General features: G+C 38.0%; 2 protein-coding genes across 3 annotated transcripts in view; one reads left to right on the top strand and one right to left on the bottom strand.

Moving 5' to 3' along the window:
- The window catches only part of arhgap11a (Rho GTPase activating protein 11A), a 1,047,489-nt gene that overhangs the window by 506,325 nt on the left and 520,243 nt on the right, over positions 1-20,921 (top strand). The window lies entirely within an intron of this gene.
- Positions 1-20,921, bottom strand: part of LOC101883444 (adhesion G protein-coupled receptor G2) — a 41,564-nt gene that overhangs the window by 14,962 nt on the left and 5,681 nt on the right. For both annotated transcript variants that reach the window (XM_087289958.1, XM_087289957.1), the window contains exons 3-6: positions 16,970-17,047; positions 16,290-16,376; positions 6,898-7,056; positions 4,830-5,015 (exon numbers count right to left, since the gene is read on the bottom strand). In XM_087289958.1, the coding sequence (XP_087146084.1) occupies positions 4,830-5,015; positions 6,898-7,056; positions 16,290-16,376; positions 16,970-17,047 (510 nt within the window). The remainder of the gene's footprint in view (positions 1-4,829; positions 5,016-6,897; positions 7,057-16,289; positions 16,377-16,969; positions 17,048-20,921) is intronic.

Here is a 20,921-nt window from a genome sequence, read left to right as displayed (position 1 = left end):
GCTTGCTAAGAGCGCGACTATGCCAATTTGGTATGTTCATTTTACTTAGGTTGTGTGTTTTTTGGACTGTGGTGGAAACTGAAGAACCCGGGGAAAACCCACGTGAGCATGGGAGAACGAACAAACTCCAACTTTAACCAGAGACGTTCTTGGTGTGAGGCAACAGTGTTCATCACTGGGCTGCCTGTTACCCAACTAAAATGAGGGAGGAGTAGAGGTGGAGGCGGGGGATTCTTCAAGACGAAGATACTGAGATAAGAAATCTCTGGTTATTTATAGTGAGTTAGGAATCATCTGATTGTTGAATCAATCCTGAGCTGATGCTGGATCAGCCGTGAGCATTCATAAGCATGTGATCCTCTCAAAATTGGTTTATAAATAAACTTCACTTGATTGTTTATTATTCAAATGGCCAAATTGTGACTGAGGAAAAATGAATGTGTTGGCCAGTCTATTGTTGTCTAGCACATGACAATTAACTACTATTTGTTTCTAATGATATAGGATGTAGAGCTGACACGGTGGCACAGTGGTTAGCACTGTCACCTCACAGCCAGAAGGTTGCTGGTTCGAATCCCAGCTGGGTCAGTTGGCGTTTCTGTGTGGAGTTTGCATGTTTGCTGGTTTCCCCCACAGTCTAAACTTGAGAGTGTATAGCCTGGTTTATGCTTCTGTGTTAAGTGATCGAGATGACCCACGGCAAATGCCATGCAGGTTGCTATGTATTTTTATTTCTGCATGTTGTTTGTGTTGTAATTGTGAATATGATTTATAAAACATGTATTTAAAATAAATAAATAAATAAATTGTATGTATGTATGTATGTATGTATATATATATATATATATATATATATATATATATATATAAGCAATATCATACGTATATTGGCACTGCAGATAACAGCCAAATCGCACTGCTACTCGTGTGATATTGCGTTTATACAACAATTTGACGGCATAATTGTGTATATAAAACAAAATCAAACATGGGGAGTCTCAAAAACCCTTTTGTATGAGGAAATACTTACTTCCGCCTTGGATTCTAATCATAAGCTTGCAGTTAAACAGCAGTTAAAACAGTTAAAAGCATCTTTTAAACTTTAGATCTGTAGTGTCTGCTTTTCGCTGGCTGTATGTGGGCGGAGTAATACACAAAAGGTAAAGAGGCTGTAGGAGTTCTGATATTGCAGAACATCGCACGGCTTTCAGCCAATCAGATCTGAGAACCAGACAGAATATATATATATATATATATATATATATATATATATATATATATATATATATATATATATATATATATATATATATATATATTTATATTTATATATATACATATATATATATATATATATATATATATATATATATATATATATATATATGTATATATATATATATATATATATATATATATATATATATATATATATATATAATTTTTTATTTTATTTATTTATTCATTTCGTTTATTTATTATTCATATTTCTTTATTCCAAATCTTTGGGAAACATTTTTTGGTACATCAAAGAGTGTGGTTATGATGACCAGAAAGTGAGAAAATAGAAATGAGGCAAATAACTACAAAAAAACGACTCTGTGCAGTTTATTTAAATACTAATTTCGAAAGGATCATGTGCTTATGATTAAGCATGGCTGGTACTGCATCAGCTCTGTATGTTGCACCAATCAGATGAACACTGACACATTATAAATAACAAAAGTTTTCCACTTCAGTCATCTTCATCTTAAAAAATCCCCACTTTGACCCTTACTCCTCCTCTTCTCTGATAGGGCGGCACAGCGGCCCAGTAGTTAGCAATGTTGCCTCACAGCAAGAATGCCACTGGTTCAGGCCCTCACCAGTCTGGTCGGCATTTCTGTGTGGAGTTTGCATGTTCTCCCTGGGTTCACGTGGGTTTTCCCCAGGTTTCCAGTTTCCTCCCACTGTCCAAAGACATACACCACGCTCACAAGCAGGGGAGTTCTCGAGATCTACCTGAGCTTAAACTCCCCTCTTGCACTACAAACAGGAGGGAGCCCCGGGCTCGAGGATATTCTGGCTCTCTCCTGGGACAGCATGCTAAACATGTTTTATTATCAATCATCAGCTACTGAGTGAATGAACTCTTGAAAAGAAAAAAGAAGCAGCTCTTCCACCAGGCTGGCTACAGGCTTGATTAGCTTGATATAAGAGTCTGAGGTTATTTCCGTAATCATACGGTGATTCACAAAAATGTTGTGCAAATGTTTGCTATTCACGTTTTGATTTATTTTGATGGTCACTCACATGCTGAATCACTTATGGGAGTTTCTCACACCGTAAAAGGATATTTTACATTTTCCAAAAAAATAAATTCTCATGGATTAAGCAATTAAATCCAAGTCTTGTGAAGACACATTCACTTTATATGATTACAGTTTTTCTCAGTGGCTTTGGTGCATTTCTCACTACACTATTTACATTTGCACAACAGTAATGCATTTCTCAAAACAATTAGTCATTTGTGCACATCCTAGTAGCAGTTTCTCATTCCTTTCAACAAATTGCAAATGCTTTCGTACATGCATCAACTGCTTTCATACAACTCTCTGCTGTTTATAACATTATCATCTGCTTATGTCATGTCAGTCAAAATTAACTAAACATGTAAATGCTGAATAGTCATATAAAACTAACATTCCTTATTTAAATACTTGAGTCATTACAGACAAAAATGTTGAACTTGATGTCAAAATCGGCCAAGCAAACTTTATAAAAAACAATTTAATCTTTATTTTCTTGAAAATGTGTTTAAAATTGAACAATTTGATGAATGATTTACAGAGCTGTGTATGTTGTAGACTCCGGTCCAATATGTACTGCAGTATAGTTTACAGTTGTGCACAGCTCTACCTAAAGGAAGTTTATGTTTGTTGTAAATAAGTCTGTATTTATTCTTTTGCACAGTGCTGTGAATAAATTAGGATTGTAAAGAGCAAATGCAGTAAAAATGTGAAACACATATTCAGTGTCTTGTACTCAGATACCTCACTAAATACAGTGATGTCTGACTTTACTGTAGTTTTCAAATGGCTGTGCAAATAGTATACAGTGCTGTCTTGAGCATTTTCAGGAAGTGTCACCATAATCTGACTTTTTTAGCATTGAAAAATTGTACAGAGTAAAGTGTCATAATGAAAACATGACTAAGTCATTTACAGTTTTTCTAGTTTGCTTTGACCTGGTTAAAGAAACTAGGTTCCTCTTCATTTTCATTATCACTATCCCAGCAGAGCAGAGGACCGGTCTTGCAAATGTGTAAACTCTTTCTCGTTGGGTTGACACATTTTCCCAACCATTTTTCCAAACAGTTAACACAGATGTCATTCAAGCAGTCCAAACTCCATTGTTTTAGTTTTGGTAACCAAACAGAATCCATCTGTTCCTAACTATTAGAAACTACCAACATCAGTATGAAATCACTGAAGCACCGGTTTGACACTCCTTCACACAAGTCTTCAATTAGCCATCATTCTGCAAACCTTATATAAACGATGGCAGGTCTGTGTTGTTCTGTGCCAGCATTGATGGAGGAGGTCAATAGTGGCTATGTCTTATACTCCCAATAGATTTGACTGTATATTAGTTTACATGTGTTTTCTCTAATATTTACAGTATTTTATTACTTTTGTCTGTTTTTTTATATACAGTATTTCAGTTTTCAGCCACAGTTTGAAAAATGTCATGAATTCAATATATATTCAATCAAAGCACATCTTATTCTTGATCCAATTCTTTGCAAAAAGGCGAATTTGACAGCCCAAATAGAGACAACAAATGCCATTGGCTATAAGCTACAATGGCAAGCAATGGTGGTGCATTTTGAGTTCTGTATTTTGTATTTTGTTGTGCATTGTGTAATGAATAATTGAAAGAGCTCATATACTTGTTTGCAAGTTGTGTTGTTTGAAGGTAAAACTAGCTTTTGTTGCATATGTTAAATGTTTTGACATGATATGTGCCTTTTGCAAGCAAAATGTGTCATTTTGACCATGAGTGCCGCTGTTTAGGCCTATGTGTTAACTGTTTTGAAAATGTGGAGTTTCAGTTGACAACTGCATCCAAGCAATCGAGAAAAACTGTAAATACCTCACTAAATACAGTGATGTCTGACTTTACTGTAGTTTTAAAATGGCTGTGCAAATAGTATACAGTGCTGTCTTGAGCATTTTCAGGAAGTGTCACCATAATCTGACTTTTTTAGCATTGAAAAATTGTACAGAGTAAAGTGTCATAATAAAAACATGACTAAGTCATTTAACTATCTTGTTCATAAACAATGCTGTCAGGACTTTTCATTTTGATGACACTGACACTTTGATTGACATCAATACTTGCTTTTGAGGAATGAACTATCCATTTTGAGCAAGTGATGCGCTTTTGCAGGTTATCAGCTAGCTTTTGCAGTTTGCACTAATTGTTTTGCAGTTTGCATTAACTGTTGTGCAAATGTAAATAGTGTTGTGAGAAATGCACCAAAGCGTCTGAGAAAAACTGTAACAGAATAAAATGACGTATGACGTAACTTTTTTTTTTGTTCTCGCCGTAATTATTTTTAGATTATTTCTGTTGCTTTACATCCAAATAACTAACTGTGCATAGATTTAGTCTTTATTTCACTGACAATGTATGCAAACGAGCAGACTATCCCGGGATTTATGAGCAAGTAAAATGTCAACTTTCGAACATCTTGAATTAATTACATTTTTATTCATAATTCATAAGTATTGCTTTGCTTTATCTTATCACAATCAACTGGTTTATAGACAAGGGCAAAACCTTACCTTTAAATGTGCATGCTTTGTTAGTGCAGGTGCTGTTTGGGTTGCCAGTTGTTTGGGTGGTTGTAAGACTTTCGGTGGTGGTATTTGGGTTGCCAGTGGTTTGGGTGGTTGTAAGACTTCCGGAGGTGGTATTTGGGTTGCCAGTGGTTTGGGTGGTTAAACATGAGGTTAAGTTTGATGTGAATCCTACGCAATAGAAGAGCTGAAATTATTACTGCATTTACTAAACACAACTGGGCTAAAATATTCAAAGGTTTTATGCTGATATGTACTTTCTCTAGAACTCATTACTCTGCTTAAAGGACGATAGATAGATAGATAGATAGATAGATAGATAGATAGATAGATAGATAGATAGATAGATAGATAGATAGATAGATAGATAGATAGATAGATAGATAGATAGAATATAGATAGATAGATAGATAGATAGATAGATAGAATATAGATAGATAGATAGATAGATAGAAGGATGGATGGATAGATAGATAGATAGATAGATAGATAGATAGATAGATAGATAGATAGATAGATAGATAGATAGATAGATAGATAGATAGATAGATAGATAGATAGATAGATAGATAGATAGATAGAATATAGATAGATAGATAGATAGAAGGATGGATGGATGGATGGATAGATAGATGGATGGATGGATGGATGGATGGATGGATGGATAGATAGATAGATAGATAGATAGATAGATAGATAGATAGATAGATAGATAGATAGATAGATAGATAGATAGATAGATAGATAGAATACAGATAGATAGATAGATAGATAGATAGATAGATAGATAGATAGATAGATAGATAGATAGATAGATAGATAGATAGATAGATAGAATACAGATAGATAGATAGATAGATAGATAGATAGATAGATAGATAGATAGATAGATAGATAGATAGATAGATAGATAGATAGATAGATAGATAGATTAGAGCATTTTAAAATAGAATAAACTCAGAGTTTTTTATGGCAATATTTAGTGTGTTTTAGGTGTTTTACAGCAAGAAAAGCCCTTGCATGTTTATTTTGAGGTAGTTGCTAGAAGGGATACAGTTCTGGTTGGAAGGTAATGAGAATTATTTATATTATTAATTAGATAAACATTGGGTTTTCATGGCAATCAGTGTGTTTTACGGCAATAAAAACACTAGCATGTGTATCCTGAGGTTGTTGCTAGAAAGGATTCAGCTCTGGCTGGAAGTTAATGAGAATTATTTATATTATTTATTAAATTGTTTGTTACATTGTGTTTTATTAACGTCTATCCCTAAATCCAGCATCAACCCTACACGTCAGATTAACATAAAATAGTAATTGTTGTACAGTGGCACAAAAATTGTGCTATTTTGACGCGTACATGCCAAATATCCACAGCTGTATCCCTTCTAGACTTTACAAGATACCAAGATGATCAGTGTAGATCAAATTGCAAAGCACATGCATAATGATTGTGTTTTCATGATTGGTATTAGCCTGCCTGCTGTTCATTTCAGACAATGCAAAAAGTTTTTCTTCTTCTTCAAATAATTCCCAAATGATGTTGAACAGATTGTGGAATTTTTCACAGTATTTCCTGTAATATTTTTTCTTCTGGAGAAAGTCTGATTTGTTTTATTTTGGTGAGAATAAAAGCAGTTTTTAATTGTTTTAAAGCCATTTTAAGGTCAATATTATTAGCCTCCTTAGCAATATTATTGTTGGATTGTCTCCAAAACAAACCACTGTTATACAATGACTTGCCTAATTACCCTAACTTTACCCTAATTACCCTAGTGAAGCCTTTACATGTCACTTTAAGCTGTATAGAAGTGTCTTGAAGAATATCTAGTCTAATATTATGTGCTGTCATCATGGCAAAGAGAATATATATATCAGTTATTACTAATGAGTTATTAAAACTATCATGTGTAGAAATGTGTTAAAAATATCTGCTCTCCATTAGAAATTGGGGGAAAAAACATACAGGAGGCTAATAATTCAGGACGGATAATAATTCAGATTTCACCTGTATATGAGTATAACATTGGTATTGATGTTGGAAGAGACAAACCTGTTGAATTGAGGAAATCACACTGCAGAAGTTCAGATGTATTTTGGAGAAACCACATTTGTATGCCTGCACCCGTATCATTCATGAGTACTTCATATTCTCCCCCATTGTTTAATATGTTGAAAGTGTGTGTGATTGTTGTTGATGATTTGCAATAGCCTGGAAACAACAGCATTTGTTAACATGACATATTTATAACACTTTAAAACTCAACAATGTGTTTGAATTTAAATGTATGCAGTTTTTTAAATGCAGCTAAAATAAATCTATAAATTATTTATTGCCAATTAAAAAAGTGCTTGCATTAATGTGAATGCACTAAATATTTAAGATCTAAAACTTGAAGGTGCAGTAGGTGATTGTCTTCAGAGACATTTTTTGTTGTGCTGGTTGAAAGTTTTCATATTCTAATAGTAATGATTACAGTAAAGGATCTAAATGTGTTTATATGTGTTTTTATATTGTGGTAAGGCATAAGACTAAAAAATGTTCGTGCAATTAAAATTTGTCATGCCAACGTTTCCCATAATTCTGATAAGTAGCCCAAACTGCCTGTCAGCGAATGTAGATACGAACATATGAAGCCGTTCACACAGATCCGCCAGTTCCTGCAAGTCACGCTCATGTGGACACGAGTGACAGCGCTAAAAACAAATGCTGAATCAAAACTTGTTAAACTCCTGAATCAGCATTGGAGAGAGTTTTGTACGCTGGTGGAAGATCGACACAATGGCTGAAGTATTTCTTTTAGACAGGTAATTTTCTGTTTTAAAACTATTTCAGTCACGCAGAGCTGATGAAGATTGTGTTGTTATGCATGAGTTAAATGCACAGAAGTGTTGTTCGGCCACTGAAATCTCCCGGTGATAGATTGATGTGACTATTTTCAGTTTCATAAGGACCTTTTACAGCATCGATGATGTAGATTTATATTTAGTTTAACAACAAAACATCAGTCAATAGCGATACCCCGCCTAACGTGCTTTATTGAGCTGTAGTTGCTTTTATATTCACATTGGCTCGTTTCTAAACAATGACAGCATGTGACACGCTCACTATATTGTTCACCGCTACTCTCAATATTCACTCTGGAATAGAATGTAAGAATGGCTTAGAAATAGGTTCAAGTCCTGCACGCCACCGGCCAAACACTAAGCATAGAGTCAAAGGGCTCTATTTTGACGGTCCATGCGCAGAGCGCAAAACGCAGGGCACAAACGCTTTCAGGGCGTGTCAGGACGCGTTTTTGCTAATTTAAGGACGGGAAATATGCCTTGCGCCGTGGCGCATGATCTAAAAGGGTTGAGTTTATTTTCTTAATGAGTTATAGGTGTGTTTAGAGAATAAACCAATCAGAGTCTCATCTCCCATTCCCTTTAAGAGTCAGCTGCGTCACGCCAAGAGTGCATTCGCTATTTACAGGACGCAAAGTAAGTCTAAGTGGAAAAAATGAGCATTTCACCAGCAAACAGTTCACAGCTTTTAACAGAACACAGTTAAACAGAGCATCTACTGCGTGAGAATGAGAGATAATGGATCACTTTCACTTTCGCTTTTGGATAGGGAAACCTTTACACACAGACATCAATTAGTCTATAAATAATTAATTTCGTTTGTTAAGCGCAAATATTCATTTCAAAACTATTTCTAAATTCAGTTCTAATTTCCAGCAAACGAATAAATGAACAATAATAATGAAGTGTGCTCAAAAACCTGAGTTATATCCTAAAACACATGCTGTGCCCCATATGGTCTAAAACCTGACAGGTGGACAAATCTAAGCTTGTTTTTAATAAAACAAATATAAATCTGGATATAATAAATAATACTGCTAATAATAATAACATTATACAAAAGCAAATAGTCATGAATGAACTGAAAAAGCCTCCCGAGATGAAGAAGACATAAAAGCAGTGATTTTTCATATTTATGTAGGCTAGAAAATAATATGTTGTGTAATATTTTAATCCTTTATATTTATATTCTATATATATATCCTTATTATATCCTATATATATCCTTAATATTTACATTTTTCATATGTAAAGATATTTTCCTGTTGCTCTCTTGTGTGTATTAAGCAGTGTGTAAGTGAGGTGCAACTCTGCGCTGGAGTTTAGACCGGGTTTGTTTTGGTGTAATGAAAAATCTATTATAGTTTCTCAAAATACCAACGCGCCAGCGGTCCGCCTCAGAACGCCTCCTTTTTAGACCAGAACGCCTATGGGCGCACAAATGAGCGCTAATGCATTTGCTATTTAAACAGCATAGTGCAACGCCTCAAAACGACTCTTGCACCAAGCTGAAACTACCAAAAGACTATTGCACCGCGTCTTGCGCCACACTGCGCCGGGTGTATGATAGGGCCCATACTCACTTAAAATTGTTGGGTTAATAATACCCCAACAGGCAACCCAATGGTGGGTCATTTTGGCACCGACCTTCTGTTGGGTTATTTTAACCCAATCCATTTGGGTTGTTAAGGTTAACCTAACAATTTGGGTTAATAAAATAACAAATTTGTTGGGTTATTTTGCCAAAAAGTGGCTTAACCACTATATAATAATAAATTATTATTATAGTAGTAGTAGTAGTAGTAGTAGTCAAATTTATATGTAAATAAAAAACACAGCAAACATTGGCAAAGCTTTATTTTAATCTATGTATTTAGTACCACTCCTCCTACAAAAGCCGCGTTTCCACTATCGTGCCTAAAGTGAGCGAGCCAGGGCGAGCCAAGGCCAGTCGCGTTTCCACTGTCACTTCCGGGGCCTAATCGGGCCAAAGCGGGGCTTTCTTGGGGCCAGCGGCCGGCCTTTTTCAGCCCGCCGAATACCTTGGGGCAAAGAGGGCCAGCCGGGGCTTCAGGGCGGAGTGAAAGGAGAAGCTGAGTGCGGACACAGTTTTCCGATCGCACATGAGTACATGCACCAATCAAATAAATAAATAAGGGAAAGAAAACATCTAGCCTTATAGACTAGGGTCTTTTTGCTTATGATCGCCCTTATGTTTCCCTTTTAAATGTAAGGCTGTTGCATAAAATAATGAAGTAGTTTTAATTTATAAGTGACTTTTCATTGCTGCGTCTTCCTTGATGATTCTATAACTCATGATAATCTTTACACCGTATTAAAGACACCAGGAGACACAGGTTTTCGAGAGTTTTTGTCAAGCTTAAAAGGTGTGTTTGTGCACGTTTAGATGCCTGCATGTGTGTGTGAGACTGAGCAAAGGAGCGCTCCCTTTACAGCTCTGTTGATGCCGCGCAGCTTTTTTCTTTTTGATATTTATTTCGGAGATAATACACCATACGAATACAACAGAAAGACTTAAAATTTGCAAATTTCGTGTCCACTTTTGCAGACTCAAAACAATAGTGTCATATCTTGATGAAATAGCCGAAGCTATATCGAAATGATTTAAAGCATTACAAATATTGGATATAATAAAATCACATTGAATGAATAAACCAATGTAAAACTAACAAAAGCTAAACCAATTTAGATATATACAATACATAAATCAAACCATTTAAAGCCACATTAAACTTTAATTTTACAATTTTTTTTTATTTAAGCTTATGCCTCTCAGAAAAAAAAAAGATTTTAGATATTTTCTATATACACTATGAACAGCAGCTACGCTAATTATTCTCTTTATTCTCTATTTTCACCTGGGGATACTCATCCCGAGGTCCTTAGATTATGCGGAGTCACTAATTGGATCCAAGACCAGCGACGAGATGATCCCAAGGTTTCCATATCCGGGACCAGGCTGTATCCTGAGCTGCTGCTGCGCCGGTCATGGAGGAGTGGAGAACATTAGTCTGATTCCAGCGACGTTACAGGGACAGACGAGTCTTCGCTGAGGCCATCTTCCAGCCTCCACCGCGGTGACTGAAGCTCTGCACAAGACTTTTGGCCAGCGGAGAAATTAAAATGGTCGTGCCCAACTGAGTCTGGTTTTTTTTCTTCACTCCCATCAGGTGAAGTTTTTTTTCCCTCTCCGCTGTCGCCACTGCCTCGCATGGTTCAGGATTGGTAGAGCTACGCATCGATGAATTTGCTTTTCAGTGTTTGAACTCTCAGTAATGATTAAATCACACTGAACTGAGCTAAACTGAACTGAACTTAAACACTAAAACCTGAACCACACTGTTCCAGTTACTATGACCATTTATGTGAAGCTGCTTTGACACAATCTACATTGTAAAAGCGCTATACAAATAAAGCTGAATTGAATTGAATTTTCTAAAAACAATAAACACCGGAGAAGGTTTGAAATATTATTTATTAAGTATTTGGGGACGATGATATTAATAAATCATGCAAACAGAGCATTTTTTGGGTGAGTGAAAGCAGAATCTAGCCTACCTTTTTTCTGTAGGCCAGGCTATCTTTTTTTTCTTAAATACATGAAGAGCTTTATTAGTGAAAAGCTGCTGAGCGCAACGAAATATAGGCTATATTTTATTACTTGCCCTAATGTGCTGAAATAACCTTTCCTTTACTTAAGATATAATATGCAAAATTTCCTCAAATAAAGGGGAATCACCTATTAAAGGGTCACGAAACACCAGAACACATGTGTTGAGCTGTTGACAGTGGTATATGTGTCCCACACTGCTATAAACACTATTAGGACACCTATATTTCACTAAAAAGTGTAAATTGGTTGTTTTTGCGTTATTTCAAGCAAATTCGTACTTCCGGTTTGAAACTAATTTTTGAAGCTGCGTCACGGTCATGACATAATAGCGTGTATTCCAGCGTGCAGACTGGACGTCTGTGCCAGAGTGTGTCTTATTACGTCTTACAGTGTGATGCATTAATGCATGAGTAAAGCTTGGTTCAAACCAATCAGCGCGCTCTATTGTGCAACTTCATTAATATTCATTACTGTCAGTGTTTAGACGGCAGAGACGCCACGTTGTGTTGGCAAAACAAGCGTGAAGTGTTGCTTTTATAGTTTGCTGCAGTGAAGTTTCGTTTTCATTTTCTCTCTGTGAGAGCTCAGCTGGAGTCACGTGTGGATTAACAGTGTACGCGACGCTCGACAACAATAACTTACGTGTCTAAGGAGGATTATTGTTTACCTGAGAGCTGTTCTCATCTGCAAACGCTGAGATCCGGATTCGCTTTAGTCTTCTCTTAATAAAGACGCGGCTCTAGTTGCTGGTGATTGTCTGTCTCTACAGATTTGGTAAGTGAGCGACCAGTGCTCTTTGTTTATTCAGTTCGTATTTTATTCGTATCAAACAAACTATTGCACCGAGTGTAAACAAGTTTGCACTAACAGTTACAACCAAACTATAACCTTGTGTTGGATTTAGTGACCGGAATAACACACGCGGCTTTCTGACGCTACCTGCCGTGTGCATCTAAGTTTCTGGGAAATGCGGAGGTTTTTTTTCTCTCATTCGCCGTGCGGTATCAAACATTGCATGAAAAATACACGCTTAGAGCAGCTCCTCAAATCAAATATCTCGTTTGTCACGAGGGACATGAATGAATTCCCTGAATGAAAGAGCCAAACTGCAGTTAAAGTCCACCATTTAATCATTTGGCAAATAATTCGACTACAGATGTCCATGTAAACACAGTCACATTGTCCGCTGTGGGTGTGTTTTGACTCTGAAATTCAGCGCGCCCAAATAGACACTCCCACACCATGCCGCTTTTCTTCCTCCGACACTCCCCCCTAAACAGAGCTGGACACGCCCACTTTTCTGACTTTTTCCAAAGTAGAGGTGTGAAAACACCCTGCTGAAACGAGGGGTTTCATGGCCCTTTAAGTGTCATAAAGCCTATGGGGAAAAATTAATGTTTCAGGTCTATCCGGAGCATTCGGGCTGAATGTTTGACAGTCTATCTAAATGTGGATGTCATAAAATACATTTTCTAACGAGTTTTTAACTGAGAATTTCTGTGGTGTTATATTATGGATAGTGCGCTCCCTGCACTGGCAAGACCACTCGATGTTTGATGCCAACAGTCGGTCGGCCAGTAAATGAATATGATGAATGAGAACACACAGGCGTATAGACATACAATACTGCTGTACAGTAACATGTCATTTGTTTGCTTTGGTTGTCAATAGTTTCGTGATGATGTGCTTAACCTGCCTGATTCCCGCTGAAGTGGGCGTGTTGAGTGACGTTTGATTGGGAGGATGTTCTGGGGGCGGGGTTTGCGTGACGTGCTGCAAGCTACTAGCCCGACAGTGGAAACGCGACATGATTTCGGCCTCACTGCTCAACCTCCCGGGCGATTAGCCCAGCCCGGCCTGATGAAAGCCCTGGCTCGCACTGACCCGACCGTGAAAATGCGGCTAATAACAAACCCCTGAGAGCAGTTTAGTTCATCCCCAAGGAGCAGGACAAGAGGGTTCTGTCTCTGTTGCTCCTCCTCCTCTTAGTACTGAACGAAATGCAAGTATACACACATGAATTAAATAATATCCAACATTTATTGTCATAAATAATGCACCTAGAGGTCGCAAATCAACCAATTCTTGTTTTGCCTCCTGGTATGAGGGCCGAACCATCTGCCATCTGTATGGCAGTAAAGAACGGATAGCTGGCAGAATTGTTAAAGCACCATCTCCAAAGCGGGATCTCCAATCCTCTTCCGATAAAAGAAGATTTAGCAAGCTTCTGCCCTGCTCTTTCCAGGTTCAAGATTGACTTCTTCATGACTAAGCTACAGTCTACAGCAGGGGTCACCAAGCTTGTTCCTGGAGGGCCGGTGTCCTGCAGGTTTTAGCTCCAACCCTAATCAAACACACCTGAACAAGCTAATCAAGGTCTTACTAGGTATACTTGAAACACCCAGGCAGGTGAGTTAAGCCGAGTTGGAGCAAAACCCTGCAGGGACACCGGCCCTCCAGGACCAGGATTGGTGACCCCTGGTCTACAAAAAATAACTTTGCGATTCATTTAGCGCCATCTAGCGGCTACGATTCCGTACTCCTTGGGAAAACCAGCAACTTCCTGAATAAAATGTAGCACATATATGTGTCTATATTAGCGTTTAGATGTTACTATATAGTTTCCTAGCGAAAGTACAGTGTTTTTTAAGACAACATACCTTAACCAAGACTGGACGCGACTCGGTTTGATGTCTCCGCTGGGTCCTAAAGACTAGAATGACGGCGGAATATCTCATATGTGTGTATCATTTCCTCCACGCTTATATCATCAATAATTAATAAGAGTCCATGTGAAACGGATATAAAAAACACGACACAGCAATTTGATAAAACAGAAGAAAGACTGTTAAAAATGACAAATTTTAACCCAACTGGTTAAATAAATAACCCAATAAAGGTTTAAAATAACCCAACAAGGCACCAAATATTTTTAACTCAACCATTGGGTTAAATAAACAACGCAACGTTTTTTACACTGTAGCTTTTTTAATGACAAAGCGTGTGAGCAGGGGCGTAGCACCAAATTCTGGGCCCTGTACCCTCTCAATGTCAGTGGGCCCCCTACACATTTTTTTTTTAATTATTTGAATATACACATGCACAAATAGTGTTTTAATCTATAATCAAATCAGATTATAATAATGACTGGTTCTTTCATTCACCACCAAATTGATGCATTTGGCCTACTTGTGCTCAAATACCTTTAAACCGTAGGCTACATCGGGTTTGTGTACTGACATTTTGATCCATGATACTGATGCAAGTTTTGATTTAAAAACATTTATTTTTGAACAGGAGAACACGAGACAACTGTACTCTCAGAAACGTTAGCTGGCCTGGCCCATAATTTACTCACAGGAACAAGCAGCCTGGTTGACAAACTAAGCTAAAGATTTAACATTAGCATACATACATTACAGGGCTCGAAATTAACTTTTTTACTTGGTAGCACTAGTGCTCCCAACTTCAGAAAGTTAGGAGCATCCCAAAAAATTTAGGAGCATCCATTTTCTTTTTAGTTATGCGCCGATCTTGATTCTTAATGGCCGATTTTGATTAGCACACGTACATCTCGGAGATGTCTATTTGACGTCTGCATTCAAATCTGCAAGACATCTACAAGACGTTTCCTATCAGATGTGAAATAGACTTCTATTAGACATCTTTAAGATGTTTGCGATTCAGAATGTGTGTAAAACTGACATGATACAGACGTCTGCCAGACGTTTGTATACAGCAGGTGCTTTCCAGATCAAGAGATCTTTAACAGACATCTTGCAGACGTATACAGACACAAAATATCTAACACAATGGCATTTCAACCTTTATACCATTAAAAGGGATAAATCAAGTATATCATTTCTTATATTAGTATTACTTAATTGTTTAGATTTTTAAAAGGCACATTAACTTCTTTCACATTTACACATGGATCGATAATTGCAATAATTTGACCATAAAAAGCTGAAAAAATTTATTGGAAATAAAAATTTATTCTCTGTCACAGGGGGGCGCTTTAGGAGCGCTGAAATATTACGGTTTCCCTAGTAATGACTGTACACAAATTAGCACTATATGCGACCAAAATGGTCGCAATTTCGAGCCCTGCATTAGCAGCAGCTGTCTGGAGTTGACTATGTTAACTTTGATTAGATGTAGTTTCATAACAAGCAAACTCAGTTCACCTTTTGAAAAGAAAGCAGTCATCAGCTGCTTCCCCTCATTCTGCCTCCTTTCTTTTTCCTTCCTGTCTTTCTATTTTTGAAAGCCCGATGGCCTTTTTGCGCAGCATGATCAGGCTCTGGACTCACTGCGTTACTTGTTTGCTGCCGGCTGCCGTCTATGGGCGGACTAAACCATTTCGGGGGGGGGGGTTATCAATATATTTTGAAATAAATAATGACATTGACATCAATTGGAGGGGCCAATTAATTCGAAGTAGGCTACAAAAAAAATAAAAATAAAAAAATTGGTGGGATTTCAAAGGGCCCTAGACGGGGCCCTGGGTAGTCAGGTCCACTATTCCCCCCAATACCACGCCCATACGTGTGTGAGAGAGTGAGAGCAGTGATCCTTGCATGCATGAAATATTGCACATTTTGACTTTGAAGTTCTGCTGCTACACAGCTGTAAACGTGCTAGATATAATACAGTTTTTCCATTCAGAATTGTAGTATTATAAAGTACTGTAAAGCTTTCTAACTGGAGAATGACATGATCCACTGGGGCTCTGTCAACTTTAATGCATGTTGGTGATTACTAATGTATGTTGGCTAACTGGTTAGTATTTAGGTATATCACCTACTGCACCTTTAAATACATATAAGGCTAAATATAAATTCTTATGACTAACAAAATGACACAAAATGACTGAAACAACGAACAGAAACGAAGGTCATCTAATTCTAGAGATGAATACAGATTAGTGTAGCATCCAAATGCTCATAAATAACAGCGTTTACCTATGGAGGAGGAGTTTGGTTTGACGTGCATCATGCAAAACTTTCCTATCAGTATTTCATACGCCTGAGGACATGTCACATTTAGACCTGGAATAAAGGCAAGACATTGACGTCAATAAGGTAAATACATAGTAAACACTGTTAAAAATGCTGGGATGCTGTAACCTAAAGATATATATCACACTTTTTAATCCAACTGTGGCACGGTGGCTCAGTGGTTGCACTAACAGCGAGAAGGTTGCTGGTTTGAGTCCTGGCAGGGCCAGTTTTCGTGTGAAGTTTGGCACGTTATCCCCGTGTTCGCATGGGTTTCCTCCGGGTGCTCCGGTTTCCTCCACAGTCCAAACACATGCACTGTAGGGGAATTGATTAACTAAATTGGCGTAGTGTATGTGTGTGTGTGTGTGTGTGTGTGTGTGTGTGTGTGTGTGTGTGTGAATGAGTGAGTGAGTATGGGTGTTTCCCAGTACTAGGTTGCGGCTTGTAGGGCATTTGTTGTGTAAACATATGCTGGATAAGTTGGCGGTTCATTCCGCTGTGGCGACCCCTGATGAATAAAGGTACTAAGCCGAAGGAAAGTGAATGAATGTAGCCAACCGTTGAGTTTTCCATATCTGAACAAACATATACAACCCAGCATTTTTACATGTGTGTGTATTCACAAGCCATTTCACTTCTACCTGGATAAGCAGATTCACGCAAGCTCTGTCCAGATGGATCTGTCAGATTGTCCCTGATTATCATTATTTTATTGGAGGCTGCAGAAACAAACACAACATTGTGAATCAGGGAACGTTCTCTAAACTTTGAATATATTTTCTATTAATTATATACAGATGAAGTCAAAATGATTAGCCCACATGTGAAATTTTGATTATTTTCTGAAGATTTCCCAAGTGATGTTTAACAGAGGAAAGATATTTTTTCAACTCATCTTTAATTACTGATTTATTTTCTCTTTGTCATGATGACAGCACATAATATTAGACTAGATATTCTTCAAGACACTAGTATTCAGCTTAAAGTGGCATTTAAAGGCTTCACTAGGGTAATTAGGGTAAAGTTAGGGTAATTAGGCAAGTCATTGTATAACAGTGGTTTGTTCTGGAGACAATCCAACACTAATATTGCTGAAGGGGGTGAATAATATTGACCTTAAAATTGGTTTAAAACTATTAAGAACAGGTTTTATTGTAGCCAAAATAAAACAAATTAGGCTTCCTCCAGAAGAACGAATATTAGAGGAAACACTGTGAACATTTCCTGAATCTATTCAACATCATTTGGGAAATATTTGGAAAAGAATAAAAATTCACATAGGGCGAATAATTCTGACTTCAGCTGCAGTATGCTGGTTTAAAGTCATCTGGTCTTGTAATGTACTCATAATAACCACAAAAACTTACACAGTCAGATAGGAGTTTTTCGCTCTTGTTTCATTGTTTAATTGTAAGTTTTTTAGATTATGTATAGATAATAGGTAAATAATATAGATGTTTGCAAAATAATACATTGGAAATTCCCATAGATTTTGCATTACCAAAAAAAAACACACAAAAAAACAATGGGTCTCATTCACTCAGCAGGTGTACAAACAAATGTATGCGTGAAATGTGTGTACGGACACTTCCTGAGTTAATCATTATTCATCAGATTAGAGGTTAAAACAACAATCACCAGGGGCCTCATGTACGAAGACGAAGACTAAAACATTGTGTACGCACAAAGCTGTAAATGTGCGTACGCAGAAAAAATTTCAGATGTATGAAACACTGCGTACGCCGAATCTCACGCATATTCTTTTGTACATCTGAATGAACGTGAAACTGAGCGCAACATGCACGAGCACAAAACCCCTCCCTGCCTCCTCCCCCGTATGAATATGCTAATGACTCTACTTTGGCAAAACCCAACGAAAAAGCAACGGCAAAAGCAAGCAAGAAGAGAAACTTCTTGAAACAGAATGTGAATTGGAGGTGCTGCTTTCGGAGGTAGACCGGAGAAAAGCGGTGTTATTTGCAAGTTCGTTCTCCGGAATTAACAACAAAATAAAAAAATTGAGTGGGAGAGTTTAGCTGATGCGGTTAACGCAGTTGGGTCTAAACATCACACTGAGTGAATTACAACAGAAATAGTGTGATTTATAGCTGTAAAATGTTGCAGTACCGTAACAGTCTCAGTGGCGCAGCTCATAAGACGCAGGTCAACATGTTTTGACACGTTCGAGCATGAACTCGGTTCGAATCCAGCGTCTAAAGAACTTCTTTTCCCCCCGCTACATATCAGATTTTGCCTACTATTTATCACGAGAAAGACAAGTAGGAATCATTAATAAGTTTGTGCATCATATTTTAATTGCACATTTAGTGAATGGAAATGTTTCTGATTCACGCATGCAAATTCATCTTCAGATAGTGTCTTTATAGCAATGTGCGTGCAGTAGATAGCTCAGATTACAGTGGCAAATTGCGCTTTAATGTTTGGCTGGTCAACTGTATGGTATGGAAACCTTATATACCTGCTAGATGAACCCGTCTCATACAGCTGCCATTGCAAGGCTCAGACACTTTGTAGAGAGCAATTTAACACAACTGCCTCTAGGAGTCGCCAATGGAAATAAAACAGACACGCACAAAAAATGTGCGTACGCCAGCCAGAAAGCTGCCGTGAAGCTGCGCACATTCCCACATTCAGTTCGTTAGTAAATCCAAACGTGAGCGATTCTGAGCGTGAAACCTGGCGTACGCAAAGTTTTTGTGCGTACGCAGCGTTGATACATGAGGCCCCTGCTCTTTCATCATTTAAGTGAAGTTTATTCATAAACTAATTTCGAGAGGATCACGTGCTTATGATTTATCACGGCCGGTCTCGCATTTGCTAATCACCATCTTCCCATCATATGAGCCCTAAGCTACTATAAATAGCCACAGTTTTCAGTTCACTTTATCTTCGTTTGGAAGAAACCCCCCTCCTCCCCTATTCTCCTCCTTTACCTGTGATTGGGCGGCACGGCGGCCCTGGTTCCACAGGACCGGTGGGTGTTTCTGTGAGGAGTTTGTATGTCCTCCCTGTGTCTGCGTGGGTTTTCCCCGGGTTCTCCGGTTTCCTCCCACCATCCAAAGACATTCAACATGCATAACAATCAAGCTTGTCTAATCCCTTGCGTTCCCTTAGCTACAGCGGCAGGGGAGTTCTGAGATCCACCGAGCTCGGGCTCCCCTCTTGCTCTGCCAACGGGAGGAAGCCCCGGGCTCGAGGAGCCCTTGAGCTCGGGGCTCTCTCCCAGGACAGCATGCCAAACAAGCTTTTGTAAATCATCAGCTAAGTGTGAACTCTTGAAAGGATTATAATTGTGTCTCAGCTTGTGTTTGGAGTGGGTTTTTAGAGAGCGGACTGAAAAAGCACCTGAGCATCAAGACCATTGATACACTGTAAAAAAACTGCAAATTTGCAGTTTTCCGTATTTTCTGACTTGTGTTTTTAGTTTTTCCTGTTTTATCTCTGCTTTTGAGTTGCATTATGGGATCTTGATATTTTTAACACCTTTGTAAAGTTGTATAAAGTGTGTTTTCTGCTCATGTGTAGTAGTCTGCAGTGCTGTATTGTCTGGGTTGGTGTTGTATATTATGCTACAGAAACCTTGTAATAAACTGCAGCACATGTTCTGCTATTCCACACTTATTTCTCGACATATTATTTATAATACATTATATTATTGTATATCAAACGACTAAAATGTCAAACACTTTGTTTAAGGAAATACAGTGTAGTTTTACTACAGTAAAGTGTGGTAAATTGTAGAATAATAAACTGTAACCCACATAGCAAATGTTTTCTGGTCCAGCTATGGACCACACAATAACTTTTCCTTCGGCCCAAGTACCGCAGAAAATGACGGTCCTGAAGTGGCCCATAACTGGATTGAAGACAAGGGCTATAACCGGCCTGAACCTCAGCCAATTTATCACCCTTAACTGGTGGTACCATTGGTACCACCAGTTGGTACCAATTGGTATTGGTACTAATTCTCAGTTATAAGTTTATACTTTAACCAGAAACCCCAAAAACTGAGCCACAACCCAGCCTAATGTTACCTAAACAATCGCTACACTGATCTGGGCCACACACCACCCATCCACAACTGGCCCAAATGTAGTTTGCTGTAATGCATGCAGTGCCATCATTGCCATGTATGGCCCACATTCGGCTGACATTATGTATGCCAGTGCCGGCAACACGCCAGCAGTGTCATAATGAGGCCACATTTGGGCCAAGTCCGTTTGCTATGTGGGATACTGTAATAAAAAAAAACTACAGCACTGGGTAATTTGTTTATATTACACCATAGAAACCATAGAAACTATATTATTAACACAACAGATTAACTGAAGTACTTTACTATAGTACTGTTCAAAACACTGTCACGTTTTAGCGTGATCAAAACAAGAAACAAAAAGGTGCGGATCCAAGTGCAGATTATTTATTTACAGTGCAACCAACAAGTAGGGATGGCTGACGTGAAACTGACGTTTCGACACAGTGTCGAGATCCCGAAGCGCAAGTGTTTCGAAACACTGCACCGAAGCATGATCCGAAACACCCAGGTCATGTGACTAAAGTGTTTCGAAACAC

This window comes from Danio rerio, chromosome 17 (genome assembly GCF_052040795.2).
Source record: "Danio rerio strain M-AB ecotype USA chromosome 17, GRCz13ab, whole genome shotgun sequence".
NCBI classification, from domain to species: Eukaryota; Metazoa; Chordata; class Actinopteri; order Cypriniformes; family Danionidae; genus Danio; species Danio rerio.
This window is presented reverse-complemented; position numbering and strand designations above follow the sequence as displayed.